Source organism: Eucyclogobius newberryi, unplaced genomic scaffold (genome assembly GCF_026437365.1).
Source record: "Eucyclogobius newberryi isolate DKJ021-1_F unplaced genomic scaffold, fEucNew1.0.hap1 SCAF_19, whole genome shotgun sequence".
NCBI classification, from domain to species: domain Eukaryota; kingdom Metazoa; phylum Chordata; class Actinopteri; order Gobiiformes; family Gobiidae; genus Eucyclogobius; species Eucyclogobius newberryi.
Window position 1 is genome coordinate 13955842 of NW_027315823.1, and position 25824 is coordinate 13981665.

The 25824-nt window shown below is 38.8% G+C and overlaps 2 protein-coding genes across 3 annotated transcripts in view; one reads left to right on the top strand and one right to left on the bottom strand.

Moving 5' to 3' along the window:
* Positions 1-25824, top strand: part of manbal (mannosidase beta like) — a 401671-nt gene that overhangs the window by 229560 nt on the left and 146287 nt on the right. The window lies entirely within an intron of this gene.
* Positions 1-25824, bottom strand: part of LOC140365388 (semaphorin-3D) — a 113983-nt gene that overhangs the window by 6669 nt on the left and 81490 nt on the right. For both annotated transcript variants that reach the window (XM_072451787.1, XM_072451786.1), the window contains exons 3-15: positions 24731-24885; positions 24575-24637; positions 23988-24107; positions 22919-23009; positions 19759-19887; positions 18799-18941; positions 17903-18017; positions 17405-17474; positions 16226-16370; positions 11423-11645; positions 3648-3736; positions 2658-2699; positions 1750-1907 (exon numbers count right to left, since the gene is read on the bottom strand). In XM_072451787.1, the coding sequence (XP_072307888.1) occupies positions 1750-1907; positions 2658-2699; positions 3648-3736; positions 11423-11645; positions 16226-16370; positions 17405-17474; positions 17903-18017; positions 18799-18941; positions 19759-19887; positions 22919-23009; positions 23988-24107; positions 24575-24637; positions 24731-24885 (1543 nt within the window). The remainder of the gene's footprint in view (positions 1-1749; positions 1908-2657; positions 2700-3647; positions 3737-11422; positions 11646-16225; positions 16371-17404; positions 17475-17902; positions 18018-18798; positions 18942-19758; positions 19888-22918; positions 23010-23987; positions 24108-24574; positions 24638-24730; positions 24886-25824) is intronic.

Below are 25824 nucleotides of genomic sequence, written 5' to 3' on the forward strand. Positions count from 1 at the left end.
CAATATTCAAATTTAGCATACTTGAAAACAACATCCATGATATTAATGTACTAATTCAATATAATGAATAGTGTAATTATAAACCAGGTAGACCTAAATACAGATGAATACCAAGCCATTATAAATAGAAGTAACTGTACGCTTGCATAAATATAATTGATCTTGCCTTGGTAAAGGTTTGAAACTTCCTACTGCTTCAAGTGTCTTTTGTAATTGGCTAGACTTTTACAAAAGCTTTTAGAAACTACTAAAAAGGTGTGTTTCTTTGTTCAGTTTCTATAGTGATCAAAACAAACCCAAAATACTTGTAATAATCAGAAAGAAAAAAAAGGGAAACAAACAACAGACCACAGCATAATCAGCAGCTGCCTTTGAAGTCCTGCTAATTTGTGCTATCACGTTTCAGACAAATGCTAAAGAGCAGCCGTTAATAACATTAGGGGCCACAGCCGGTGCTCAGAGCGCTTTGATCAGGCAGGACCAGGGGGACAAATGAAGCGGGTGTGCGTGGACGGACAGACATTCATTTTAAAGAAGCACGAGCATTGTCATTTCTAAATATTATTACTTGAGAAGAAGCGGAAGAAAAGATGATAACTCACAAATACTAAATGATCGTAATGACACAAAGACACAAATGCTTTGAGTTGTGTTGAGTATTTGTGTTCGTACTTTTTCTCAAGACCAGAATTCAACACGAGGGGAGCAAAACTATACCTAAAGTTGAACATAACGGCACAATAATAAAAAGAAGGTTCTCGACAAATAAGCAAAAGACGGCAGCGAAGGCAAACGTTTGAAGACTATTAAGTACGGTAGTCATTTTTCATGTATTAGTACTTTGAAGCTTGTGATAAAACGTCTATTTAAGTACCTGAATGTGACTTGTGACTAGGGATGGACGATGTAGCAGTTGCAGCATCGGTCGCTATTGGATATTCGCGATATTGAACAAGATCGGCCGATATTTGGCACCGATATTCGCCCCGGCTCATGTGTGCCCACGTGTCATTCCCAGTTTGTCATCAGATTTGTCTTTTTAAACAGACTAATGAGTCAAAATGGAAATAGAAACAAACAAAATGTGGCTAAAAATATGTAAGCTCACACAATAATGAAAGAAATGATTGTATATCCCAGATAAACACATGTTATTATTTTTACAAACGTGAAAAGTTAATTTGTGATCTTTACTCCAACTTAAAGGCTCTATATGACGGGTTAGAGACTTTTACTAAAAAATAGTGAACGTATTCTATTTCAGATTTTACGAACACATTACACGACATTTGTCCCCATTGACCATTTTTAAAATCTTTTTATAATTTTATTTATTTATTAGAACAAAAAAAGTCAAAAAAATTACAGTTATGATTTGACATTCAAACTGTCAGAAACGTGTGTCAGTTGCGTTTTAAATTGTCTCTGTGTTTTCGATGGCACGTCGCCTTTTGATGACATCACAGAGGGATTCTGCTTTAGAACTCGGCTCTACTTCCTGTATTTTTACACTCACATCTTCACAAACTGCAACTCAACCGCAATAAAACTATGATACATTTTTACCACCGGTGCTAAGCCACCAAACAAAGTCATTACTAGAAAAACCTGCCCAACAGACTTTAAGGTAGTGGATTTTAAAATTTTAAATATCGGTGTCGGTCACAGCAGCAAGGCAAATATAGATAAATAAATTCACATCCGGATCATCCCTACTTATTGCCCAAGTATAAAATGGAAGCGCTCTACCGTTTGCTGGTGGGGAAGTATCGGGAGCAGGTCTGTCCATCCCAGGAGCAGTAAGGGTCCCGGGCCAAGCAGCACTCTGCACAGTCGTCTCCGTACAACTCACACCTCTGCAGGGCCAGCTGCACCACGCCATGCTCGCTCGACACGTACAGCTGTTGCTAAAGGGCACAAGGGCAAATGGACTCAATGAAAACGGCTACAACGGCGGTCAATGGAAAATATTTACTTTAAAGGGTCTCTGACAGGTCGGACGACTCATTGAACTAAAAGGCAGTTGAGATAAATGTATTTTGAGTTTTGCAAAAAAGAAAAAAAAAATCACAGAATCACAATTTTTTTAGGTTTATGATTTCACTTCCTGTTTATAATTGATGACATCACACTAGGAAACTACCCAGCAAGCACTGGGCCAAAAAACTCAACTAATGCCACTTTCTTTTTATTTGACAAATTAAATATATATGAGAGCGACTATATTTTGTTGAATTACGTTTAGAATGTCCAAAAAGTTGTAACGTTGACTGGAATGAGTGTTCGTAGTGTGATATCATTTCCTGTCATTTCCTACAGATTTTTCAAAGTTTTCTCCACAAATACCTACTTGATTGGTGTAAAACTATGATTTATTTGTACAACAGGTATAAAGACACCAAATAAAGACAAAATTAGACAATCGTAAACAAAAGTGTCATAGGCACTTTAACTCTAGGGGGCGACATGAAAGATTTACTGACATTATGGATGCTGGGTTCAAGTCTAGTAAAGGTTTTTAATTAAATACTATGCAATACTATGCTTTTTTATCCTATATTTGCCAGATAAAAAGTGAATTTGAATATTTACGTAAAGATGGAAATATATTTAATGCAGTAAGCACAGGCATGAAATGGATAGAACAAACAACTTACTCTTTTGGTCGACAGTTCCATTTTCAGGATGGGTGTAGGGCTCTGAAAACATATAGAATACTTTGTTGTTTTACAGTAACTACCATGTTTTTCTTAAATCTTTTGACAGAATGTGTTTAAGTGTTGTGTGCACCTGAGTGACCCAATACATCTTAATTAGAACACACTATAAGTTAGGACGTGTTGTTGGGAAGTGCGGGTCGGCAGTGAGAATGCATCGGTTCCTGTTTCCGCCCGACTAATCAGTAAACAGAATGTGGTTTCTTTCCTGTTTGTGCGCTCACTGTTTGTCTTCCCTTCACCTGTGGACATTTTTAAATCCTTTGGCAAATTGTTTTAATGATGCTCTTCCTGTGTTTTGAACATACAGTGTGCTGCTTGGTTACAGAGTGGACGTTCAGATGTTTCGTAACTGGAGGGATGATGACAAAAATAACGCATTCAAATCAAAATTGAAACATCAATGCACTTAATTTGGTGATTGATTCTATACTGATATTGTAAGCGGCTCTATCAATATACCTCTATGAATATTATTTGGTATATTTTGCATACAGTAACTATGTTGTGGCAGCACTAGGACTGCACGATATTGAAATAATATGATCTGGCTCTTAATTACAGATGTATTGATATTACTGCAATACTTTAATATACATTTTGACACAATTATTTTAGTAATATCAAAACAAAAAATGTGCCTGCCATTAATGTACGGACCCTTGTTTATGTAAAGCAGTTCAAGCTTGTGCAGGTAGTGGTTTAACAAACACATAAATCATGTTTATGTAAAAATATGTGTTTAAAAAGAGCCATAACATCCAATATTGTGTGAAATATAATGATACCACATGGATTGTCATGAGGGACCTTGTGATCCCAAGCCATATTCACAACTTAAATTCTTAGGTTTTTATTTTTCAACATTTGTGTCTTTCTCCAGGCGTTGCAGTGGAGGTGTCTTGCCCAAGGACACAACAGTGTTCTCACCTGAAAGACAGTGAGCTCCTCCAGGATGATTTCCTCACTCTCCCAGTTGTCTTTGACCACAGACACGGCCTTCACCACTTTACCGTCATCTGCAAAACATTTACCGGACAAAATGTTGTTTATTAATAAGATAAGAAGAGCTTTAGACATTAAATATGAACGGGACAAATCTTAACGCAAACAAGTGCAAGAGGAACGGTTAAAGTGCCTACAACAAGTTTTACGGTTTTAAAATGTTTACTTTATCTTGTTTCCTTATACCTGTTGTACATATAAATGATAGTTTTACACCAATCGAGTAGGTATTTGTAGAGAAAAGTTGACAAATCTGTAGAAAATTACAGGAAGTGACATCACACTAGGTACACTCATTCCAGACAAAGTTTATGCATAATTTACACTAAATAAACTACTAAGAAAATCAAAGTCGCTCTCATATATTTTCATTGATCAAATAAAACAGATTGTGATGTTAGATGAGTTTTTTCCCTGTGTTTGCTAGGTAATTTCCGAGTGTGATGTCATTGATTACAAACAGGAAGTGAAATTATAAACAAACAAAAAACTTTTTTAATCATTTTTAGCAAAAGTTTAAATATATAACACTTAACTGCATTTTAGTTCAATGTGTCCAACCTGGCGGGGGCACTTGAAGAGAAAGTACAATCCCTGAGAATATTTGGCCCTTAACTCTCTGGAGTGTAAAAAGGGGCATTTGGACTCTTTTTCTGGCTGTTGGAGGATTAAAAAAACACAAAGCGAGGCGGATTCTTCAATTGGACTCATTTCTAACCAACCAAGGAGCATTTTGGATAATAAAATGGGGAGGAATGCCAAAAAAAGGTGCGACTTTTTCCCTGGATTTCCTGATTTTGCTCCAGCTGCTACAAAACCACAGGAGGGAGTAGCCGCAAAAGCCACGGCTCTTTTAAAAGCTTGAAGATTCTAAATGATATTCAAGTCTGTATCTTTTCCCGTTTTGAAGATATGAGCCGTCGACATGGCAACACAACAGACTCTGACCCGTTTCATTTCTGTTTTGCGTGACAGGTGCGCCTCCAGAGGTTAATAAAGCAAATAAAAAACTACAACATGTACATAATCAAGAAATGTAACACAATTCTAAATAATGCATCATTTAAAAAAGCTTGTAATATTCCTGAGTACCACCAGTGCTGTACGTAAATACCAGTAATGTGTAGAGTTATTTGACAGGCACATGTTTTATTGTTTTTCATTGTTCATCTGTACCACTTGCAACTTTTTAACAATGTTATTTTGTTTGCTAAAGCTGTATTTTTCTACTGTTTTGTAAACTTCATAAATGAGGCTAGGAAAGATGTGGAAATCTTTGGAGGAGACGCCACAGCAGGAGATGTTTGTGGTGAGTAATAGCACACAGTAGTATAATGGAGCAAACTTTAACACGAGACAGTCATATCCAATCATAGAGTGGACCAGTATGTCAACAGGAAGACTAAGCGAGAAGAACGCTGCCTTTGTCTTGAGAAAATGTTTGTAGCAGTACAAACCGGCCTTGCGGGTCGTTCCTGCGGCCCAGAAGCAGAGCTGGGAAACATGATCATGATTGGATCCCTGTGACAATCTGCTAATTTGGTGATGGTTATATATCCTGATTCACAGCTTCTGGTTCCTTGCTAAACACTTTTTCCACCTATTGGTCAGTCTGTGTCAGCTTCAGAATGAGTGACAGGCGACTTCAACCAATCACAGTGACGTGTGAACTCTGACCGCTTGTTTAGGTACGTAGTATTAAACTGTAAAAATGTTCAATGTTTTCAGTGTAAATGGCAAAATATATCTAAAACTAGGGCTGGGAATGACAGGTTCGATCCGATACACGGCTCACGATACGATAATATCGCGATTTTGCGATGCATGCGATAATCGGATGTATTGCTCATGATATTCTACGATATATCACTATTCTTAAAGAAACCGATACATTTTAACAACATTTTTCTTTAAACCACGACCTGCACAAACTCAAAATTATAGCGCGGTCACAAAATAATTCGGGAAATTATACAATAAATGAATGATGGCGATATATCGATACAGCAGCCAACGATATTAGTATCAAATTTAGTATCACGATATTTCAATATTTTGGCACGCCCCTATCTAAAACGGCTTAATAGAAACAGGTCCATTGACTTCCTGTTCCAAACTACAGAACTGATAAGCCCCGCCTCTTCATATTGACGTTTCACCATAACAAGCAGCAGATTGGCATTTACATGTTTTTTATTTTTGAAAAGTGGCTACGTGACATTTTTTAACTCTTTTTTTTTGTCTCTTTTCTCAAATAAACGCAATTAATTAAGTACAAAGACGTGGGCGGGGATAGGGGGTAGGTGAAAACAGGAATTTTCTGAGCACTTGAGCCTCAGTTGCAGGACAATACGAGATTACACAAAAACATGCAGGAATCAATCAAAATCCAACTTTAAGTAACAAGGCTAAAAGCTGAGTTTTAGTTTATTTCGGGGGGCTTTATTTGACATTAATTGTGTGCATCCAAACCAAGGACAAAAAATGAAAGAGAAAAAAGTTGTTCGTAGATGGTTCCTCACATTTATAGGCAAAAAAAAGCAGCACACAACACATTTTGGACACAGTTATAATGTGCTAATAAACTAAACTATTTGGAGTAGCATGTATCGCTCAGCATTGAAGTATAGCATTACATACAGTGGGCCAGCTACAACACTGACATTATAATTCTTCAGTTTATGTTAAGGAAGCATTTCATTGTACTCGATTACATTTTACAACAATAAAACTCTTCCTGGTCCGAACAGAGGACACTGACACGCAACTACAACTACCTACAATAAAGAAAATACCCTCATCTTACTCTCATATGAAGAGATTTCCATAAAAAGTCCGATTCATTTTAAGGTTACAGCCAGTGGAAGAAAGGCCACATTCTACTGCAGTCACAGGAATAGTCCAAATCAGGAAGTGAACGCAGAAAAGAGGATCATTCTGGGGATTTTATGACATTTAGTTGGAGTTACTGCCCAAGCAGCTGTTACAGAGTGCAAGAAGCCAAGGCAGTTATCATTTTATGTGCAATATAAATCAATATGTGCTCTACAGACATACGCCTAATGTCAAGAGGCCCCTGGGAATCACTTGTTTGGCACTGCGGCGCATATAGCATAGTACTTAATATATAGTCTGTAACTGTAGTGTTTGTTTAAGTGCATTTATGTCTCCTGATGACTTAGTCCAGCAAGAAGACAAGAAGACAAAGGACAACTCATGTCTAAAGTACAGTTACGGTAAAAGTAAAGTCACTAAAGCTCATAGTATTTTTGTGTAATATTAAAGTATGGGAACAAAGCTAATCCTGATTCACATTTATATATCTTGTCTTTATCTTGTCTCGTTGTGGGAAGGTTCATCTCTCAGCTCTATAGTTCTTATTTTAGTGCTTTGGGGAACAGTAATTCTTTATACTGGACATGTACGATACTGAAATAGTATAAGGGACTCGTGATAAGCTTGTGTGGTGCTGGATGTTGCTGCCAGAGGAAATATCTATATTTAATGTTGATATCATGGATTCTGTGGGAAAAACTCCTGGTCTTTTTTATTCGTTGTAATTTACCATTTGCCACGAACTATATCACTAAACTTTTCAGCTGGCATCATCCTGTAATATAGCACAGAGTACAGTATATATCATAAACTATAAAGACAATGAATGCAAAAACAAACCAAATCTCCAGAGTGAGAATAATGTAAAATATAGCCGCAAACGGCAATGATCGGCCCTCGCTACGCCGCCGCCACGCCGCAAGAGGAGGGGGCGCTAACGCGCCCCAATTGTCCTTTTAATACGCCTACTGCTGAATCTGTGACGCTGTCACATCTTCTCCCCTTTGTTTTACCATCAAAAAGCAATTTTATTTTGAATTCTTGGCAAAATGTACGGCTTTGCCGCACAGACACCGTGACTCTTTGAATAAAAATGTGGATAACTTTTGATGGTCCACCCCTGAAGATGAGTCTCACCAAATTTCAGGTTAATATGTCTAACGCCCTAAGAGGAGTTTGTGAAAGTCTAAAGTGTAAACATGTTCTGGCGATTTCCCCATTGGAATAACATGGAAGGTTTCGGTCATCGTTACGGCAAAGCCATAACAATTATGACATGGGTCTCATTTACTTTTTTGATGGGGATGCCAACATTGAGTTGTGTGTCAAATTTCATATAATTTCGCAAAACTAAATATTTAACCTCCATATAAAATCTGTAGGGGGCGCTGTGGCTTCATTTTCTGAAATTCTTGCTACAGTTTGCGGCTTTGCCGCACAGAGACCGTGACAGGTATCAATGTAATTTGGATAACTTTTGATGTCCCACTCCTCAGTAGCATTTTCACCAAATTTCAGCTTTTTAGGGCCAACGCCCTGGGAGGAGTTCGTAAAAGTACGACGTTTGGAAAAACTCCGAAGTCATGTTTAGCCATTTTTGAAGCAATATGGCCGACATTTGGTTGGGCGGACGGCGTTGCCGTAATAATATTTTTTACTTCTCTTGTCACCATCTACCTCTGCGCCAAATTTCATGATTCTACGATCAGATTTTTTTGGGGTCATTTCCCATCTCTCAATGCATTTTTGGTACATTTGGGGGCGCTGACGCGCAATTTTTTTTATTTTAGAAAAGGGAAATAGCCAGAATGTAGAGAGGCACGATTTTTAGAGGTGTGCAATTTTTTGTGACTTTTCGTCAATGTTCACTGGGTAAAAAATAGGGGGGTTGGTCCCGAGAAGAAAGAAAGAAAGAAAGAAAGAATAATATTCCGATGCGAAAACAATGTTTCCCATTTTCCAAATATCATAAACTATACATTTTCGGAAAGCGCTCGCGCTTTCCTACCTCATGGTGTGGGTCCCTGGTCACTGAAGGGTACTTTTGTTAATTTTGAGTGGGCTCCGCCCACTTTGTGTTTTTGGCCCTCTATACAGTTATAATGTTGAATTTTTGCATTACATGCTTATATGCACGGAACATGCAAGAGATGGGGAACGTATTCGTGAGCTACTTAGCGCAAATGAGTGCTTTATATGGGGGTGACGACCGCGAAGCGGTCGTCATCCCAATGTAAAGTGCTTGTTTAGTGCGCACTTTTGCACGGGCTTCGCCCGTTTACAACGGTAATGTTCCATTTTCCTACTACTAATTAGTATGCACGGGGCGTGCATGAGTGAAGGAGTGCGTTAGTGAGTGTTTGGAAGTGGGCGAGCGCTTCGCGCTCGATTTCGTGCGCATTACGTGCGCACTTTCGCAGCCATGCTTCGCACGGCCTTACGAGATTAATAGGCCTCTCGCCAAAAAAGAGCAATTAAGTTAATGTAATGCCACGGTGCGCATTCAGGTGTCGCAAAAGCACATTTTACTTTTACATTTTCAAGTCTGATTTAGTTGTAACTTTTCAAAATGTTATTGTTTACTCAAGCTCTGATCAGAAGTTAGAAGTTTAGACCTTCAAAATAAATGATGAATGATCTATATTTCATGCATGTGAATACTAACAATGCGGTAAAGGGTTTGAGCTGCAGGTAAAAGATTAAACTATCCTCTTTTAACTTGGTTTATTTTACAATTAAGGCAAGACAATGGGAAAACATCTTAAATTTAGAGATCTCAGTGAGAAACCTTCTGTCCTTTACTTAAATAAATGTATAGTCAATATATATTACACATTTTTCATCATGTTTTCAAATAAAAATGTTTTATTTACGCGTTTAATGTGTAAAAATGGACATAATTGCGCATATCATGAAAAATATATATGGAGCCAAATGTTAAATTTAGTTGCCTTATTATATTTTAAAAAAGAGGGAATTTTGGATAATCAATTTACTTAAAATTGGTGTAAAAATTCAAATTTTGTCAATCTGTTTTGTGTCAAAAACCTAAATCAGGCTTAGAATTAGATATCAACAAATTCTTCCAAGATTGCAAGTTTAAGTGCTATTTACGGTTGATATTTATGTCTCTTGAAGTTACAATGTCCCATATAAATCTGCGGCTGTTGGCTGATTAAACCAAATAATAATAAAACATCTTTAGGTGCAGATTGGACAATGTTGAAAGTGTGTGTGTTAAAAGAGCAAACTGGCCAAAGACAAATACATTAATAAACTGTTTTGCCTGTAGTGTCACTGTCTCGCCTCAATAAAAACACGCACACAGCTCGATTATACTTCAAAGCGAGTAATATTACGGTTTGGGGTCCTGAGTAATTTTTGCCCGACGTAAATCCATCCCATACCAATAAGTGAAATCCCATTCTTCACAGCAGCAGAGCTTTTCTCAGCAGGTACGACGGTGTTGATGAGGAGATGAGAGACGGTGCAGAGGAATCCACTTAAAGAAGATTTATGAGCCCGCGCGACCCCCCGTGGCCCCTCGCCCTGTCACCACATGTTGAATAACCTCTCCATTAATCAGCGGACGCACTGCGCTCTGTCAGACCGAGCCGAGCAACATGTGTCTGCCACGTACGACAGGTTTCACAAAAGAGGCCCTGATATTATATCCAGCCACGTTACGCTTTGAGGAAACAATGTGAGATCTTCAACTCCAGGAGGAAAATGAATGTGCTATTGTAACTTTCAGGGGCTTTATACGTGACGCTTAGCAGAGGTGGTTAGTGCTCAGTTACATTTAGGGTTGGGAAATCTTCATGGGAATGTAGGGGAATTAACACTCTAAACAGGGAGTGATCACTTGGGCTTGATGAGAAAGAACAAATATGACATTTAAGTGTTCCACCCAATGTCTAAATGTATTTCATTTCAAACACAAAGATTATTTGATGTCACCTAATGTTATATTAGTTATATTAGATGAAGACTGATGAGGATCAGGCTGTCACATCTGAGGACACTTTCTTTGGGACCACACACAAAACATAAGGTTTGGTGACTTGTCAAACAGGACATAAACCATCATATAACCAACAACGGTCCTAAAGAGGAGGAGGTTGGTTAGGACTAAATAACTAGCACTAGAAAGGTTATATTTCCCCCAAAACATTAAATGTTTAATTGTTCAGATAACTAAGAAATCTTTCTGTGAAAAGGTCAGTGACAGACATTTAGCAAAAATATGTTTTTTATAAATGAAAATCCCCAAACTTTCCAAGTAGGAGTTCCTCGGGGTATTTTTTCTAAAATGTGTTGGGAACTTTCTGCTCCTGTGCAACCTTAGTTATATTTCCTCAAGTTCATCTGAGTAACTTTTTTAATCAAATTGGTCTTTTTCAGACACCATACTTTTACTTTTTTACTTTTACATGCTGAGTAGATCAGCAGTTTTTAACCATCTAAAAACATGGCCAAAATAAAAAATATAGTGTCTAAACCAGATTTGAGGAGACTCATCCATGCATTTGTCTCCAGTAGATTAGACTACTGTCACGGCCGCTCACTGGTCTCTCCAAACGAGCTGTAAAACAGCTGCAGTACATCCAGAACGCTGCTGCTCGGGTCCTGACTAGAACCAGGAAGTACAATCACATTAGTCCTGTTCTCTGGTCTCTGGAAAACCTATTGGATTATCATTGTATTCCAAAAAAGCTTTATAAAAAACAATGTCTGCTTCCTTCATTTGTGCCCAGATGGCTCCACGAAGCTGCCGGAGCCAGAGGAAGTAATTCAATAGTCTTGAGATAAAACCTTTACATCTCCTACGTAACTTGTAATAAAGCTTTGTCCCTTATAATTACCTGTCCCCAGATGCAGGACGTCGTACGGCCTGTCCTCCGCGTCCACTCGGTCCACCACGATCCTCTTCAGCAGGTTTGGAGAGTTGACCCTGGTCAGGATGGGTCTGCCCCCTAGTGGTGTCACGGGCTCCCACATGAGCTGGTGCTGCCTCATGAAGCTCACCACCTCGTCAGGCAGGTCTTTGGTCGACTTGTACAGCGCGTCGTACGTCTCGCTCGGACACTGCCACAACAAGCATATGCACTTATTTATTTTATGTTAAAACCCACACAGAAAATGGTTAGTTATTTGAGGACTGCTTCTTTAAAAGGTACAAAAAAATGACAAAAACAGAGGCATGTCCCAGTAGATTTGTGAGGCCACTGATCCGACAGAAGCATCTAACAAATATGACACTGAATTGAGAATAATTATGGATGAGAAAATGACCAAAATTCAAACATTGATAAAAGGCTTTGCCACGGTCACATACTGTACTTTTATATTGAAATAGTAATATCTCACGGACAAAATACATTCGTTAACAGTAGACAAAGTAGCCATCTGGGGTCTCATTTATAAAGCTTTACGTGTAATTATGACTAAATATTTATGTGAACAAAACTCAAACAACAAACTCCCTCAAACTTGCTGATTTAAAGGCGTAATGGACGATTTTTACACATGCGTTTCTTTATTATCGCATCGCATCTCTCGTCTCCCGTAGATTTACGTCTCTTCTGAGTCAGCTCGAAATGTCTTTCTCCGTCTTAATTTTGTCCTGTACACTGAGGGAACAATATTATGATAGATCCATGCGCTTAGACACAGGGAAACGTGCTGCTCTCCTGGGGACGAGCCGTACGCGGCTGCAGGTGAGCGGTAGGAGCGTCTTATGATTGATACGTGGCAGGACTAAACGGCAGTCCACGCCACGAGGAAATGAGACTCAGATTTAGGCCAAAAAATCATCCATTCCACCTTTAAGTGAGAATCTCTGTTCTTTACGCTCAGATTGTGTGGAAAGTCATGTAAGTAAAGTTTTTGGACGTACGCGCACATGTCCAGACCACCAATGATGGCTTACACTGATGAGTTAAGAGGTCATCATTTTGAGGGTAATACGACAAGTAAATATTAAATGCAAATTAGAAGCAAATCGAGATCTAATCATGTTGGATTGTCGACGATAAGCAAGCAAAGGTCTAGAGCCGAAAACATGTGGGTACAGACTTATTTTTTGTTTTAAAATCAAACTTATAAAAAAAAAAGCCTGTCTCTATAATGTTCATGAAATTAATATTGAAGGCCCTTTGAATGTGTTAAGACAAAATAATATAAAATCCTAACTTAACATAAACCATCATAGAACCAAGTTGAACAATAACCCGTTAAAGTTTTGTCCTTCAAGTGAATTACTCTTAGGCTGAGCAATATAATATGTCTGTTTGCCGTAACCCGACCGACCCGGTGCGAAACTAGCCGGCTGAAATTTCTTTATCAGCATTTTGTGGAAAAAACGTTGAATTCTTTTATTTTTCAATTATTTCGCCGACTCACCGATCGGGCTCCCCTAAACCACCGTGTCGAACATATTTATCACGCTTGTTATCCTTACAAGAAGGATAACGTACTGCGCAATGCATGTGCATCTACATAGCCAGTCCCCCACATGTCTGTAACACAACAGACCGTGATGTTCCCCCCGCTCGCCTTCGCTACCAAAATAAAGGATACCGGCGTACAAAAGGTCGATTGAAATGTCTTAAAATTGTGAGATTTAGTCTCCCGATAGGGTTGATAGAGACGTCATTGACTGTTGAAGCCTGAACCCTGGTGGTCACTCCGACTCAAAAAATGGCAAAATTTTGATCTTTTTTTCTGCCTTCAAAGTAAAAAAAATAAGAATTTGCCTACCGTCCGAGCCACTTAAAAAATGTTGACTCGGGTTACAGCAAACAGACAATTTATTTGGGGTAGCCTTACTTTGATAGTAGTTCCCTTAAATTCATTTTTTACTCTTACTTGAGTCATTTCTTGGACAAAAGTAATTCTACTTGAGCAATTTTATATTTTCAGTAATGGTACACGTAATGGTATTTGAGCAGGTAAAACACTGATAAAAAAATTAAATCAAACATTTATTTTGTTGTATTAGTTGTTGAAAAGTGTTAATATCAGTGTTGTATTAGAAGCACACTGATTAATAACACAACCAATGTTTCAGTAGGCGTTATAATAGTCAGAAATGCCCTTTATTGTACTTAAACTGAGTAAAAATACAAATATGACAGAATCCCTCACAAAGTGTAACAGTTCCATCAGAAGCGCTCAGAGGAATGGCTGAAGTCGCCAGTCTGGGAGCTATTACACATCTGTGTGTCGAGCCAGTGCCACAGCCGACTGCTTCGTTTAGCGCTGAAGCACTTTGGGCCCAAACCTTTCCCCTTTTAAACACACTCACACGCGCTAAGACCAACACACCGGGGAGGTCGGCCTACTCTCTCATCAGCCCCGCGATACCACACCAGAGTCCGATAACGCCACACACACACACACGCACGCACGCACCGCAGTGTCCCGGAGGAGAACAGGGTTACGGCTAAAGTCACTCTCTCAAGGCTACACCAGCTCGTTCCTATTAGCTCACTTTAACCATGAAAACCACACGCAGTCACACACAATAATACATGTGCCGTCAGGGTAATGTGTTTTTGACGTAAACCTAGAGACTGCCAAGTTGTGTTGTCTTGTGAGAAGAGAAGAGTCATTACAAAGCATATTTCAAAACAATCCAATTCATACATAGGAAAAAGCAAAAAGGAAATAAGAAACGTTTCATTTTCTTAGACCTGTCACGATACATTGTAAGATTGATGATGTATTGCTACGGAAAATATCGTGATAAACAAAAGTAACGAAACGTCTTTATGCCACTAATGCAATAACTGTAAAGCAGGATAATCCCTGTAAAATACTTTTAAATGTAATGTTCTTAAATGGCAAAAATAATCAGCCATGAACATTACTTATCGTACTTACTTTAAGGTGGTATGGACAATTTTTCGGCGTTTTGAGAACGCAGGCGGAAGTGCGCATGCGCACTCCCCCGTGCGGACTGATACAACACACACGTGCGTTTGTTTATTAGCGCAACGGAGCGCATCACATCTCTCGTCTCCCGTAGATTTCTGTCCACTTCTGCGTCAGCTCGAACTGTCCCGTACACTGAGGGAACTATATTATGATAGATCCATGCGCTTTGGCACGCGGAAACGTGGGGACGAGCCTGACGCGGCTGCAGGTGAGCGGTAGGTGCGTTTTATGAGTGATACGTGGCAGGACAAATGATTTATCCACGCCACGAGGAAATATGATAAAAAATTTGCTGAAAAAAATCGTCCATACCACCTTTAATGTACACGCAGTCAATTTTGATCCCCAAAATGTTTTGCTTCATCCATCACATATTGGAGGATGAGTCAGTAAAGTAATGTGACGGTGACGGACGCACTTAGAACTGCGGCGACAAATGCAGTATGAATCCAGCACGGGAATTCAAACAGGCCCTTGATGCTGTGCCACGAGCGTGCAGAGCCACTGTGCCACCAGCAGGGGTGAGTAGGTTGCATTTAACACAAAAGCACTAAATCATGATATACCGTAATATTCTTGGATCAGCCGCCTCTAGAATAATACCAATAACACGACAATTACCTTCCGGTTTAGTTTGTCGTCTGTGGTCATTTCAAGTGTATTATTTTTTTACATTTATTATCATTTCAAAGCGGAGGTCGCGGAGCACGAGCTGAGGGCCGCGAGACAATTCAATAATGTATACTGCATAATATTAAACTTATGACACTATATTTGATCTATTAACAAAATAAATAACAGTAGATTAACAGTATGTTTTAGTGAAATTGGGTCAGATAACATAATAAACTAATAAAATTGATACAAATAAACCTAATTTGGAGGGTTTACAGATCTACTTAATTTCACTGCGGCGGTCCCGAGTCAGCTGTATGGTTATTTTGGGGGGTCCCGGCCTGGCAACTGAAAAGTTTGTGAGCCCCTGTGCTAGATTGAACTTCACTCCAGCTACAACTCGCTTTATATCTTATTTTTGCTGTTTGTACCTTTTTAATCTAGATAAAATAGCTGACTAATAATCATTGTGGTCGACCATGACACATCTGTATTACATTAGTAAAGAAATGTCAAAAAGTGCAGTAAAAGGACCTGACAGTTAAAATAAGTTATTCCACAGTATTTATTAGGTCATGGGGGGCTGAGGGCGCGTTTCTCCCTCAGTCGCACGTACAGTAACAGCTTGATCATATTCGCCGTGCAAATTCATCACTGATAAAGTCCTGTCAGGGTAACAATGTCAAGATTTATTCAAGATTTATGAGCTGCATCTGCTTAGCAAATTCTACCCCCGTGTGCGCTATCGGAGAGAGGCATTTGTGTGTAAAAACTGTTGTGCAAAGCTAAATTTATGGAACCAAAATATCTTACACATTACCTCTACATATAATAATGTCAAATAATTTATGAGCTGTGAGGCTGATAAGATAAGTATAATTCACAACATGCACTAGTGTTCTGCAATAAAGAAATGTATGCAAGAAAGTACTAGTATGAATAGTACTCTTTGGTGATACTTGCAATTATTACATTTTGGGGTAAATTGGCTTTTAAAATCAGAAATGTATTGTTAGTGTTTGTGAACGAATACATGCAACGTTTCTGTTCCATTTTTACTGTGAAATACCACGATACTAGAGTGCTGTTCCATGGAGGGCGTCGTTACTCACAGTGCCTGGTCTGGGATAGGGGATGCGGCCCTTGTACTCCACCCAGCGGTAGTCGGGGCCCTCCTTGTGAGCGAACGGCCCGTTGAAGGCAGCGCGGATGGACGCCATGGAGTAGACGCACACCGCCGAGCCCCGGAAGATCGAGCTGAGGGACAAAGGCAAAAGATGTCAGGAAAACACTACGACTATGACTCGCAATGACTCAGACGACACGGGCAAAGGATATTGACGTTTTTTCCCCAGTACATGTATAAATGTTGGAAAAGCAGCTCTTTGGGTCAAAATGAGACCCCTGTGTGTTCTCTGCATCTACTTATACCATGTGTTATCCAAGCCCCAGGGTGTCAAGATGGCTTCCAGTTTACTGTGATGGCAAAACTTCGTCTAGCCTCTGAAAGTTTGTGAAAAGCGCTCATAAACTCATTGCGGTGAATAATTAAAATGTATGAACGAGGCTTACTTTACTTTGGATCGCTGCAAACTGTTTGAAATGAACAAATTCTGTTGTCCACATTTTTAATTTGCACTTGTTTAATGAAAAGTACTAAATGGACTGACTGCTTTAGCTTGGATTTATTGAAATGGAATGACTTTTGGAATGTTACATCTGACTTTTATGGGGGGTCCAACTTTGACCCCAGCACTTGCCCACATTTGACCTCTGAACTCCCACACAGCCGAGCATCCGCGCAGCTTCCTGTACTGCGGTCAGTGAGTTCTTTGGGGATTAAGATGAAAGTTAAAACCAAATTCTCATGTTTGGGCCTGAATAAATAAATGTACTGCAGTTTCAACTCTCAAAGTTGTACCTTAACCTAATAGAGTACTTTTATTGTAACATTACTTAAAGCTTTCTCCTTGTTAATGTGTACATTCTGTGTTGCTGTGCGCTGTCTGCATGATGCAGCTAATAATAAGATCATTTATCTTTTGCAAACCAGGAAGTAAGAGTCGTAAGCTGTCTGAAAAACAATGTTCTAAAGCCGTGTGAATGTATGCGTGTGAATATTTATACGTGTCAAAGGCTTTGGAGCTAGGTCAGATAGATTTAAATACATAGTTCCTTCTTTCATGGTTTGAAAATCTGAAGTTTTAGAAATATTTAAACAATGAAACATTTTTGGGGATTTTATTGGCGAAAGACATTGATTTTACAAACAAATAAACACAAAATCATACCTGGACGTGCTGAAGACTCCGTAGATGGTGGGGTTTTGTGGATCCTTTGTCTCCAACACAAATATGTCCTCTATACAAAACACAGTAATAACACATTTTATGAACCACGACTACAGTTACAGTAACTTATCTAGATCACAATTCTAATATTTAACATAAAAATCAAGAAAGTCAAGACTACAGTTCAACCCACTTAAAATAATATTTATTCAGGTGGGTTTTGGAGTCATGGGAGGACAGTAGGGGACGGAAAGGAGGAGATGATTCAAACTAATCCAAAAGGACTTTTATTTTGAAAGTCACAGGTCACACAGATGAAGGAGGAAAGGGCGGACAGAGTCTAGGCTGTTCCCAGAGTTCTTACATAACACACAAATCAGGACTAAACCAGATCACAGAGACACTGCGCCCAGATTAAAGCCGGGACCACACTTAAGGCCCCTGGTGTAAAAGAAGAGCATTAATCCAGAGGAGACGGACAGGAGCGGGGAGGTTTACCGAGTTCATCAAACTGTGTGTCCACTCCGGAGGGTCCAGGGATGGAGCAGACCAGCCGCGCTTTCAGGAAGGTGGTCCAGCGGTTTATCAGGCTCCTCTTACCGCCAACATCATTCTGTAATAGACAAAAACATACAGAGTCACTAAAATAACGAGAATAAATGATGCTAAAACCTCAGAGCACACTCATGATATGTTACTGTGACGTGTCATCTATATACATGTATAAATGTGTGTTTTATCAGACGAATCAAACTCTGTACATACTTTGTTGAGATGTGAGATGTGCGTTTCTATTGTTCATGTGTGATGTTGTGTGTGAGTGTAAGTCAGAGATTTGGGGCATTTTTCTGAGCTTAATGTCGTGTTGTCTCTTCAAATAAATACTAAACTAACTAATATTTAACATTTACATATGGATATCCGTGTATTGGTACTCTTGGGTTCTTGCGGCTTTTCTCCTACTGCGTCAGAATTGGGGAACAAACCCAGAGCTAAACCTGGACTAGACCAGGACTAACCCGTGACTGGACCAAACAGAAGCCACATCTGGACTAAAATGGGCTCAAAAGTGAGAATGCGCCTTCAGTTTGGTCCTTTTCTAGTCCAGGTCTAGTCCAGGTTCAGTTCCGGGTTGAGTCCCAGACAGTTAGATCATAATTTTGATGTGCTGTGTGTGAATGCACCCTAAGAATTGTTATTTTGTCACAGTAATTTCATTATATGATTAAATATTAGGTAAAAAAGCCTTGATTTTGAGCAAATAGCAACTTTTTTTTGCTTTTTGATCCAAGGCCGATGAGAAAAAGCAGCCGATTCTTTTGATTTGCCTAAATACTCGGTTCCTGTCGTTTCCTGTCGTTTCCTGACGGTTCCTGTCGGTTCCTGTCAGTTACCTTGCAGACCCGGGCCACTCGGCTGTAGACCCTCTTGTCCCACTGTCCCGCCTCCACGGCCCGCTCTTTGAAGAAGAAGTACACCTTATCGTCGTCAGAGCTGTGAGTGTCCGGGATGGAGATGGAATCCACGAACTCAGGCTCTGACAACACAAACGCGCAGCACATTCAGCATTAAGCACGATGTCGCGGCCATAGCAACGAGGAGCCGGGCACATTTAAGGATTTAAGAGCTCAAGAGGAAGAAACTCTAGGAAAAAACAGGAAACACAGTGCGTAAAAAGCATTGGATGTTCGATGATGTCAATTTCGATTCAAGGGAAAGACTCAATACTCCATACTGATTTTTATTTAATTTTTCATATTGTTATTAACAGCTAAAATGATAATAAATACATAAATAACACATATAATAACACCATGTTGTCTTTTATTCAATCAGCTTCAAAGGAACATAATAAAACTAGTCAGAAAAGCTAAAAGTTTATCTTAGATGTTTAGTGATTTTTGTGTGATTTGTTTATTTTAAGAGGCTAATTGAAAAGGAATTTTTTTTTTTAACTTTACATCCAGGCTCTCTGATGATTATTTGATTTGTGTACAAACTAGTAAAAGTAATAGAACCAGAATATCTGAATAAATACACTTTTAAATGAGTTTATTTCATACTCATCCCAGCTCTATGAATGGATGGATTATTACATTGTTGAATATTTATTACTTTATTTCAATCTGTTTTTCTTAAGTTGGCGTGAGTTCCAGTTAATTAAAAGCAAATAGAACATTAAAGGTCAAATGTTTGTAGTGTTTTTCATGAATACCAATTAACAGGCTGAAATGATGTAATACGCTGAAAAAGGACTAAATTGGACTTCAAAATAAGCTAAATCCAAACACATTTGTCACCACAGATTCAGAAAAACTGGATAATATAACCTCTATGTTCTATACTCTTATTACCATTGAGCCAGTTGTGATCGTAGGCTTCGGTGCGTATGTAATGCTGACTGCTGCCTTTAAGCGACGTGCGGAAAATGGCGGCGTTCGCTCCCATGAAATCCACCGAGGTGCCAGCGTACAGCTCCCCGTCTGCAGAGAGACAAGACAAACACGCACAAATCAAATCCGTTGCACTGGGAATTCTGAAATACTGCTAGCTTTCAAAGTGGCCGTAATTTTAGAGCAGAAATCCCTGCTGACAAGGGCCATTTTGCTCCTCCACCTGTGATGGGTCTCCACGCGGCACTAAAGGTTCTGACACGTAAGGTGGTTTAACTGCCCTCAGAAACCAATAAAAGCACCCACCTGACACTAAGAACATTTGTTGCAAGATTGCAGTAAGTTTTGCCTGCATAAGATATATTTAGAGCCTATTTTATATTGAAATGTTTTAAAATGTACATTTTTGTACTATATATACATACATACATACATATATATATATATATATATATATATATATATATATATATTCTTTAATAAAAATCACAATTCGAATATTTCAAACCCAATTTTCATACTAAATAATAGACTCAATGGCGCAATGATCATTAAAAAAAAAGGTAAAATTTTGCTGTCTGAATTAACTTTTTTGCATCAGAGTTTAGTATTATCTTAATAATACTAAATAAATAAATAAACTTCCTATAAGTTATCTGTCCTTTTCCTCTGTATCTACCTGCGTTGCAACAATGAAATTTCCCCATGTGTGGACAATAAAGGATTATCTTATCTTATCTTATCTTATTGATTAGTATCTCATTTTGACAACTCTATTTCCTGTTGATTATGTTTCAACGTGTGCAAACTTAACTTAGCATCAGCGAGAGTTCTCTTACGTTGCGTTGCATTAGCCCTTACTACAGAAGAGAGTCCACATGAACTATTATTTATGGTTTGTATTGTTGCTATTAAGCAATGGTATTCATATTTTTTTGTCAGTAATGGCTGCAGCACACTAGTTACCCACGCTTTTATACATTTAAACATTCCATTACTACATCCTCCTACATAAACAATGGATCTGAATTTTGGAACGTTACAACAGCATTAAGTACAGGCTGTAAACATCTACGTATGTTTTAAGAATGACACGTAAACACAAACGTTATGGACATTAAGGCGACCGTGTTGTTTTGGCTCACGAGTTTTATATGAACCACATGGGGCTAATAAAGCATAATTAAAGTGAGTCATTTTATGCTGGGAAAGCACATTTTATGGCACTTCAGTTCTGCAAGTTTAAATTAAAATAGGAAATAAATCACACTGGCAAAATAGTTAATTTAGAAGTACGGGTATAATGATTTATGGTGGATATTACATACTTGTATAACTCACTGTGAACAATACCATTTGAACAATACTACCACAATGTGTGCGAGTAAATACGTTTCTGCTGTGTTAGACATCCAGAGTAACACAAGTAACAGCTGCTTCAGTTTCCACAACAATTATGACATGAATCAATCAAAAATAGGAACTTCACAGAGACAAAACCCGAGGCTAATTCAAACTGAATACAGAAAATCATGAAAAGAATCTGCCCTTTTTGACTTTTTTATCATAAGAACAGTACATTTTTGGAGAAACTTGGTGTTATTGTGACATGTTTAGTTCGTTATTTACTGCGTTAGCCAATATTCCGATATCAATAGTATAAATACACAATTTATTCTACAGCCCAAATGCAAAGTGACAGCAAAAAATGTAGAGCTTATAATGCGACTTGGAGTTACAATATCACGGCTTAACAATTCTATATGCAGCTTTGATTGCAATTGAGCATTATATAAAGTTTGTAGTTTTGCTGTATCTACCAAGCATTCTATACAAAGTGAAGTAAAAATGCTAAAAATGCTCCAAAAAACAACTAAAACTAAAAAAAACCTCTAAAAATCTTTAAAAAACCTACAAAAAAACACTACAAAAATCCAATAAAGACCTAAAAAAAGAAAAAAAAACTCTAAAAAGCCTCTAAAAAAAGCCTAAAAAATAAATAAATAAAAAAACTAAAAATGCTCTTTAAAAAAACAAAAAACCCTCTGTTTACATGTAGCCTGGGTCTCATTTAAACAACAGAATGGAAGAAGAAGAAAACATGCAGCACAAGTTATGGTATGTTATGTTTGCGTGTAATGTCATTGTGGAGTGGAAAGAAGACTCTGGTTTCTAAGTCTTACACAAGTCGTCTGATATTTACTGTTGGTCTGAAGTAAAACCACTGTCTCCTCATAGCTCAGCATCCATCTGCTTTACTCTCAGAGGACTTAACCAGTAAAGAACCTAGGAGCTGCATTAGAAGCTACAATACTGGTAGTAGAAGTAGTAATTGATATTCATATTAATTTTGTGTTTCAGTAGTGTTTGCGAGGCATTCAGTGTGAAAACAGGTTTAAATAAGTCTGTGAGTAAAAAGCACAAGAAGGAAAAATGTGAAGTGCCGCAGTAAGGAGTAGAAAGTACAGATACATAGGTAAAAATGTAAGGAGTGGAAGTAAAAATTGCCTGAAAAGTACAAATCCTGCACGTTCTCTCAGGTCAACTGACTGATCTTTATTTGTTTGTCCCAAAAACAAAAAGAAAAACAAGAGGAGACTGATGTTTTTTCTGTTGCTGGGCCAAAACTCTGGAATGAGCCCTCTATGTGTTCAGCACTTATTATTCATTTATTTCAATGAGTGTTATTCACGTTAACAAAAATTACAGTCACAATCGAAAAGACCAAAGAACATCCAAATCTGACATTGTAACAGCGCCGCTAATTCTCCACGCAAAGGATTAATTACTTGTAAGAAACCGCTGAATTGCGAAAGGAAAAGCCAAATCGTAGAAAATAAGTGAACATCCTATTGCCGAATACATAATGATACATAATCCGTGTCATATTCGCGGGGTATATTTTACGATCTCTTTTAGTCAGTGACGTTTTATGGTCCCATCGCTGGCAGGACCACACGCACTCTTCAGTAAAACGCTCTGGGCCGACACAGAGGCTACATTGTCCAGTGTTGCACATTAATGCCGGCGGAATATGAACCATTTCGACACGTCAGAGAGAGATTTGGAGTCTGCTCTCTGGCCCTTTTCTGTCATATTAAGCGTTAGATTTGAGGCTTACCAGTCAGACGAGCAGCGAAAGCCTCCTTAGGGCTGAAGGGACACTTTCCTTGGCCCGACTCCTCCGAATGGGACAGCATGAACAACGGCTGCTGTAGACAGAAGATACACCGGGATTAGATGCATCGCGCACAATAATAAACCTTTTTCCCTGATGGATAAATAAGAGGTCAAATGTGGGAAAAGGAAGCATTAACTACTATCACAGCAGTTATAAATGTATTTGAGTCATGCGTCCAAGCTGAAGTTCAGCCAAGTGTTTTCCCAGAGGTCAAGTTTTGCACGATCTACAGATTGTGACTGAAAGAGTAGGAGAAAGGAGAAAGTGAAAGAAATGCACAAGTCAGAGTTAGTTTGTGACTAAAATGGTATATTTCAGCATCATTTTCACACATTCTGTCTGTCTAGTCCTTTGTGAATGTGATAGAAGGTCTGTGAACCAAAGAGATAGGATTTAATACACTTAAATAAAGAACAGAATTGTTTTTTTACAAGAACTAGACTAGAACTGAGAATAATTATTTGACAAACTGAAGCTAATGAAACTAATTTTGCCAAATAACAAAAAAATGTATAACATAAATTAATGAAGTAATAATATACAGTGTTTATATATTTTGGCTTGGAGCTGGCCGGTTAGGATACATTCATTTTAAGAATAGCATATTTTTTAGGTTTACAATTTCACTTCCTGTTTGTAATTGATGACACTAGGAAATTACCCAGCAAACACTGGGAAAAACTCACCTAATGCAAAAAATATATATAAATATTTGACAAATAAGAATGTGTGAGAGCAACTTTATTTTGTTGAATTAATGTAAAAAAAAAATCAACAAAAAAATCTGTAAATTATGCATAAACCTTTCACTGGAATAAGTATCCCGGGTGTGATGTCACTTCCTGTCATTTTCTACAGATTTTTTCATATGTACAACAGGTATAAATACACCAAATAAAGAAAACAGTATAAATCCTTCATAGGCACTTGTTGGTCAGTGTTTGTATGAGGTGTTTCCTTCGCCTCCTGGTGCAGTAGTTACACAAAGAGCTTTGGTGAGAATCGTTACCTCACTGTTGTGTCCCAGATGGAGGTAATTGCACTTGGGATGGAAGGCCCCCGTCCCACAGGCGTAAATGTGGGTCTTATTGTAAGGCTGCAGCAAACGCACAAAGTTGGCACATTCGGTCTGAAAGACATGTAGACAATGAATTACAATTTGCCATTTGTTTAGCTGCAAAGAACAATTCACTAAAATACAACGAAAGAGTTCAGACGACAGCGGTGCAGAGTTAAGCAAACGCCCATCAACCAGTCAAAGACATCTCACCCATCTTAGCAAGTATAATAATGAAATAATGCATCTAAATAAAGTGTCTAACCAGTGGCAAACCGAGCCTTTCTAGTAAACGCCAGAGTTGGAAAAGCTGAACGTTTGGGGAAATTAACCAGAATCAGAATTTCCTTCCAGATGTGACGTGATGATGGCAGAGATCATTTTGTTTTCCGGCGTGTGCAGTCTGAACATTCCATTAGTATAGAATAGGGTTATTTATCACATATATAAGCAGACTTAAAGGTGTCCCATCAACATATGAAGCCTCATTTCGGGATAGGATAATGTGGCTTACTCGCGTCACACTAACAGAGATTTACCTCCAGGCTCTTCCCTGCCAGTCTGCAGTGTTCGACGTGCTCCTTCTCTGCCGGCCAGTAAATCTGAAAAATCCAGGAGTAAACAAACACGTCGACTTTAAATACCATTATTTATTCACGCAGCATTTAACCCTCTCGAATGAGGAGTTGACGTACAGTGCGTGTCGGTAGGTCCAGGCGGTCTGGTTTCAGCAGGTAGATGTAGTCTTTTCCTCCGACCAGCAGCCAGCCCTGGTCCTCGTCCAGCAGCAGGGCCTGGTACCGACCGCCGACCCCTCCCTCCCAGAACACCGCCGACCCGTTTCTCAGCTCTGAAACACACAAAGGCCCCAGCATCGTTTGTAACAGCAGATTGTAAAGGTATTCTTTAAATTACAACTACAAACTTGAGACGAGTATTCATCATTGTGCTGCAGTAGATTCTGATTAAATATGTTATTTTTTCTCCACCGACGACTAATCAATAATGTATGTAAGGTCAACTATTATAAAACGAAGAGAGTGTTAAAGTGTTTGTATATTCTCCTTTATGTTGGAGAATGGCAGAGCTTTTTAAAAAGTAAACAAAATGAAGTAAAGGTTCTCTATTTGTTGATGGAAGTTAACATGGCTGCACTATAGCGGTCTCAGAGGTCCAAATCAGGTCTGTAAAAAGTCTAATCCAAACTTTTCTAAACCTTAGTAATTCAAAAATGTCCCTTGTGTGGCCTTTTAAGTTGAGAGGTGAAGCTGAGATCACGACAAAACAAAACGTCTGCAGTGTAGTTTCAAGTCCATTGCTTTGATTAGAATTTAGGCCATAGTTTTTAAGACTGGTTCAACCTCACAGCGGCTTTAGTCTCTGGGGATGTGGAGCTAAAGCAGGCAGAAAACGAGCAGAACAAACAGAACAAATTAGCCCTGAACCCACCTCTGAGCCCCTCTAACTGCTACACTGTGTTTATTCTGTGTCTGACGGGCCTCCCAGAGTCAGGGGGAGAGCGAGCGGGCACGGCGGTGGTACAATCCAGCTAAAGGATGGATAAAAAAGCAACTCAACACTTCCAGTCGCACTATTAGGGCTGTAACTAGCAATTATTCACCAAATCAATTAGTTGTTTGGAATGCAAACTGACGATAAATATCAGATTTTAACCAAATTTGACCCCGATGAATCTGTGGCGATGTTGCTTCCTGATCCTGCAGAGGAGTAGTTTTTAATCAGTCGTTCTCTCAGCTCTCATGGCATGTGTTGGAGTCGAGATAACGAT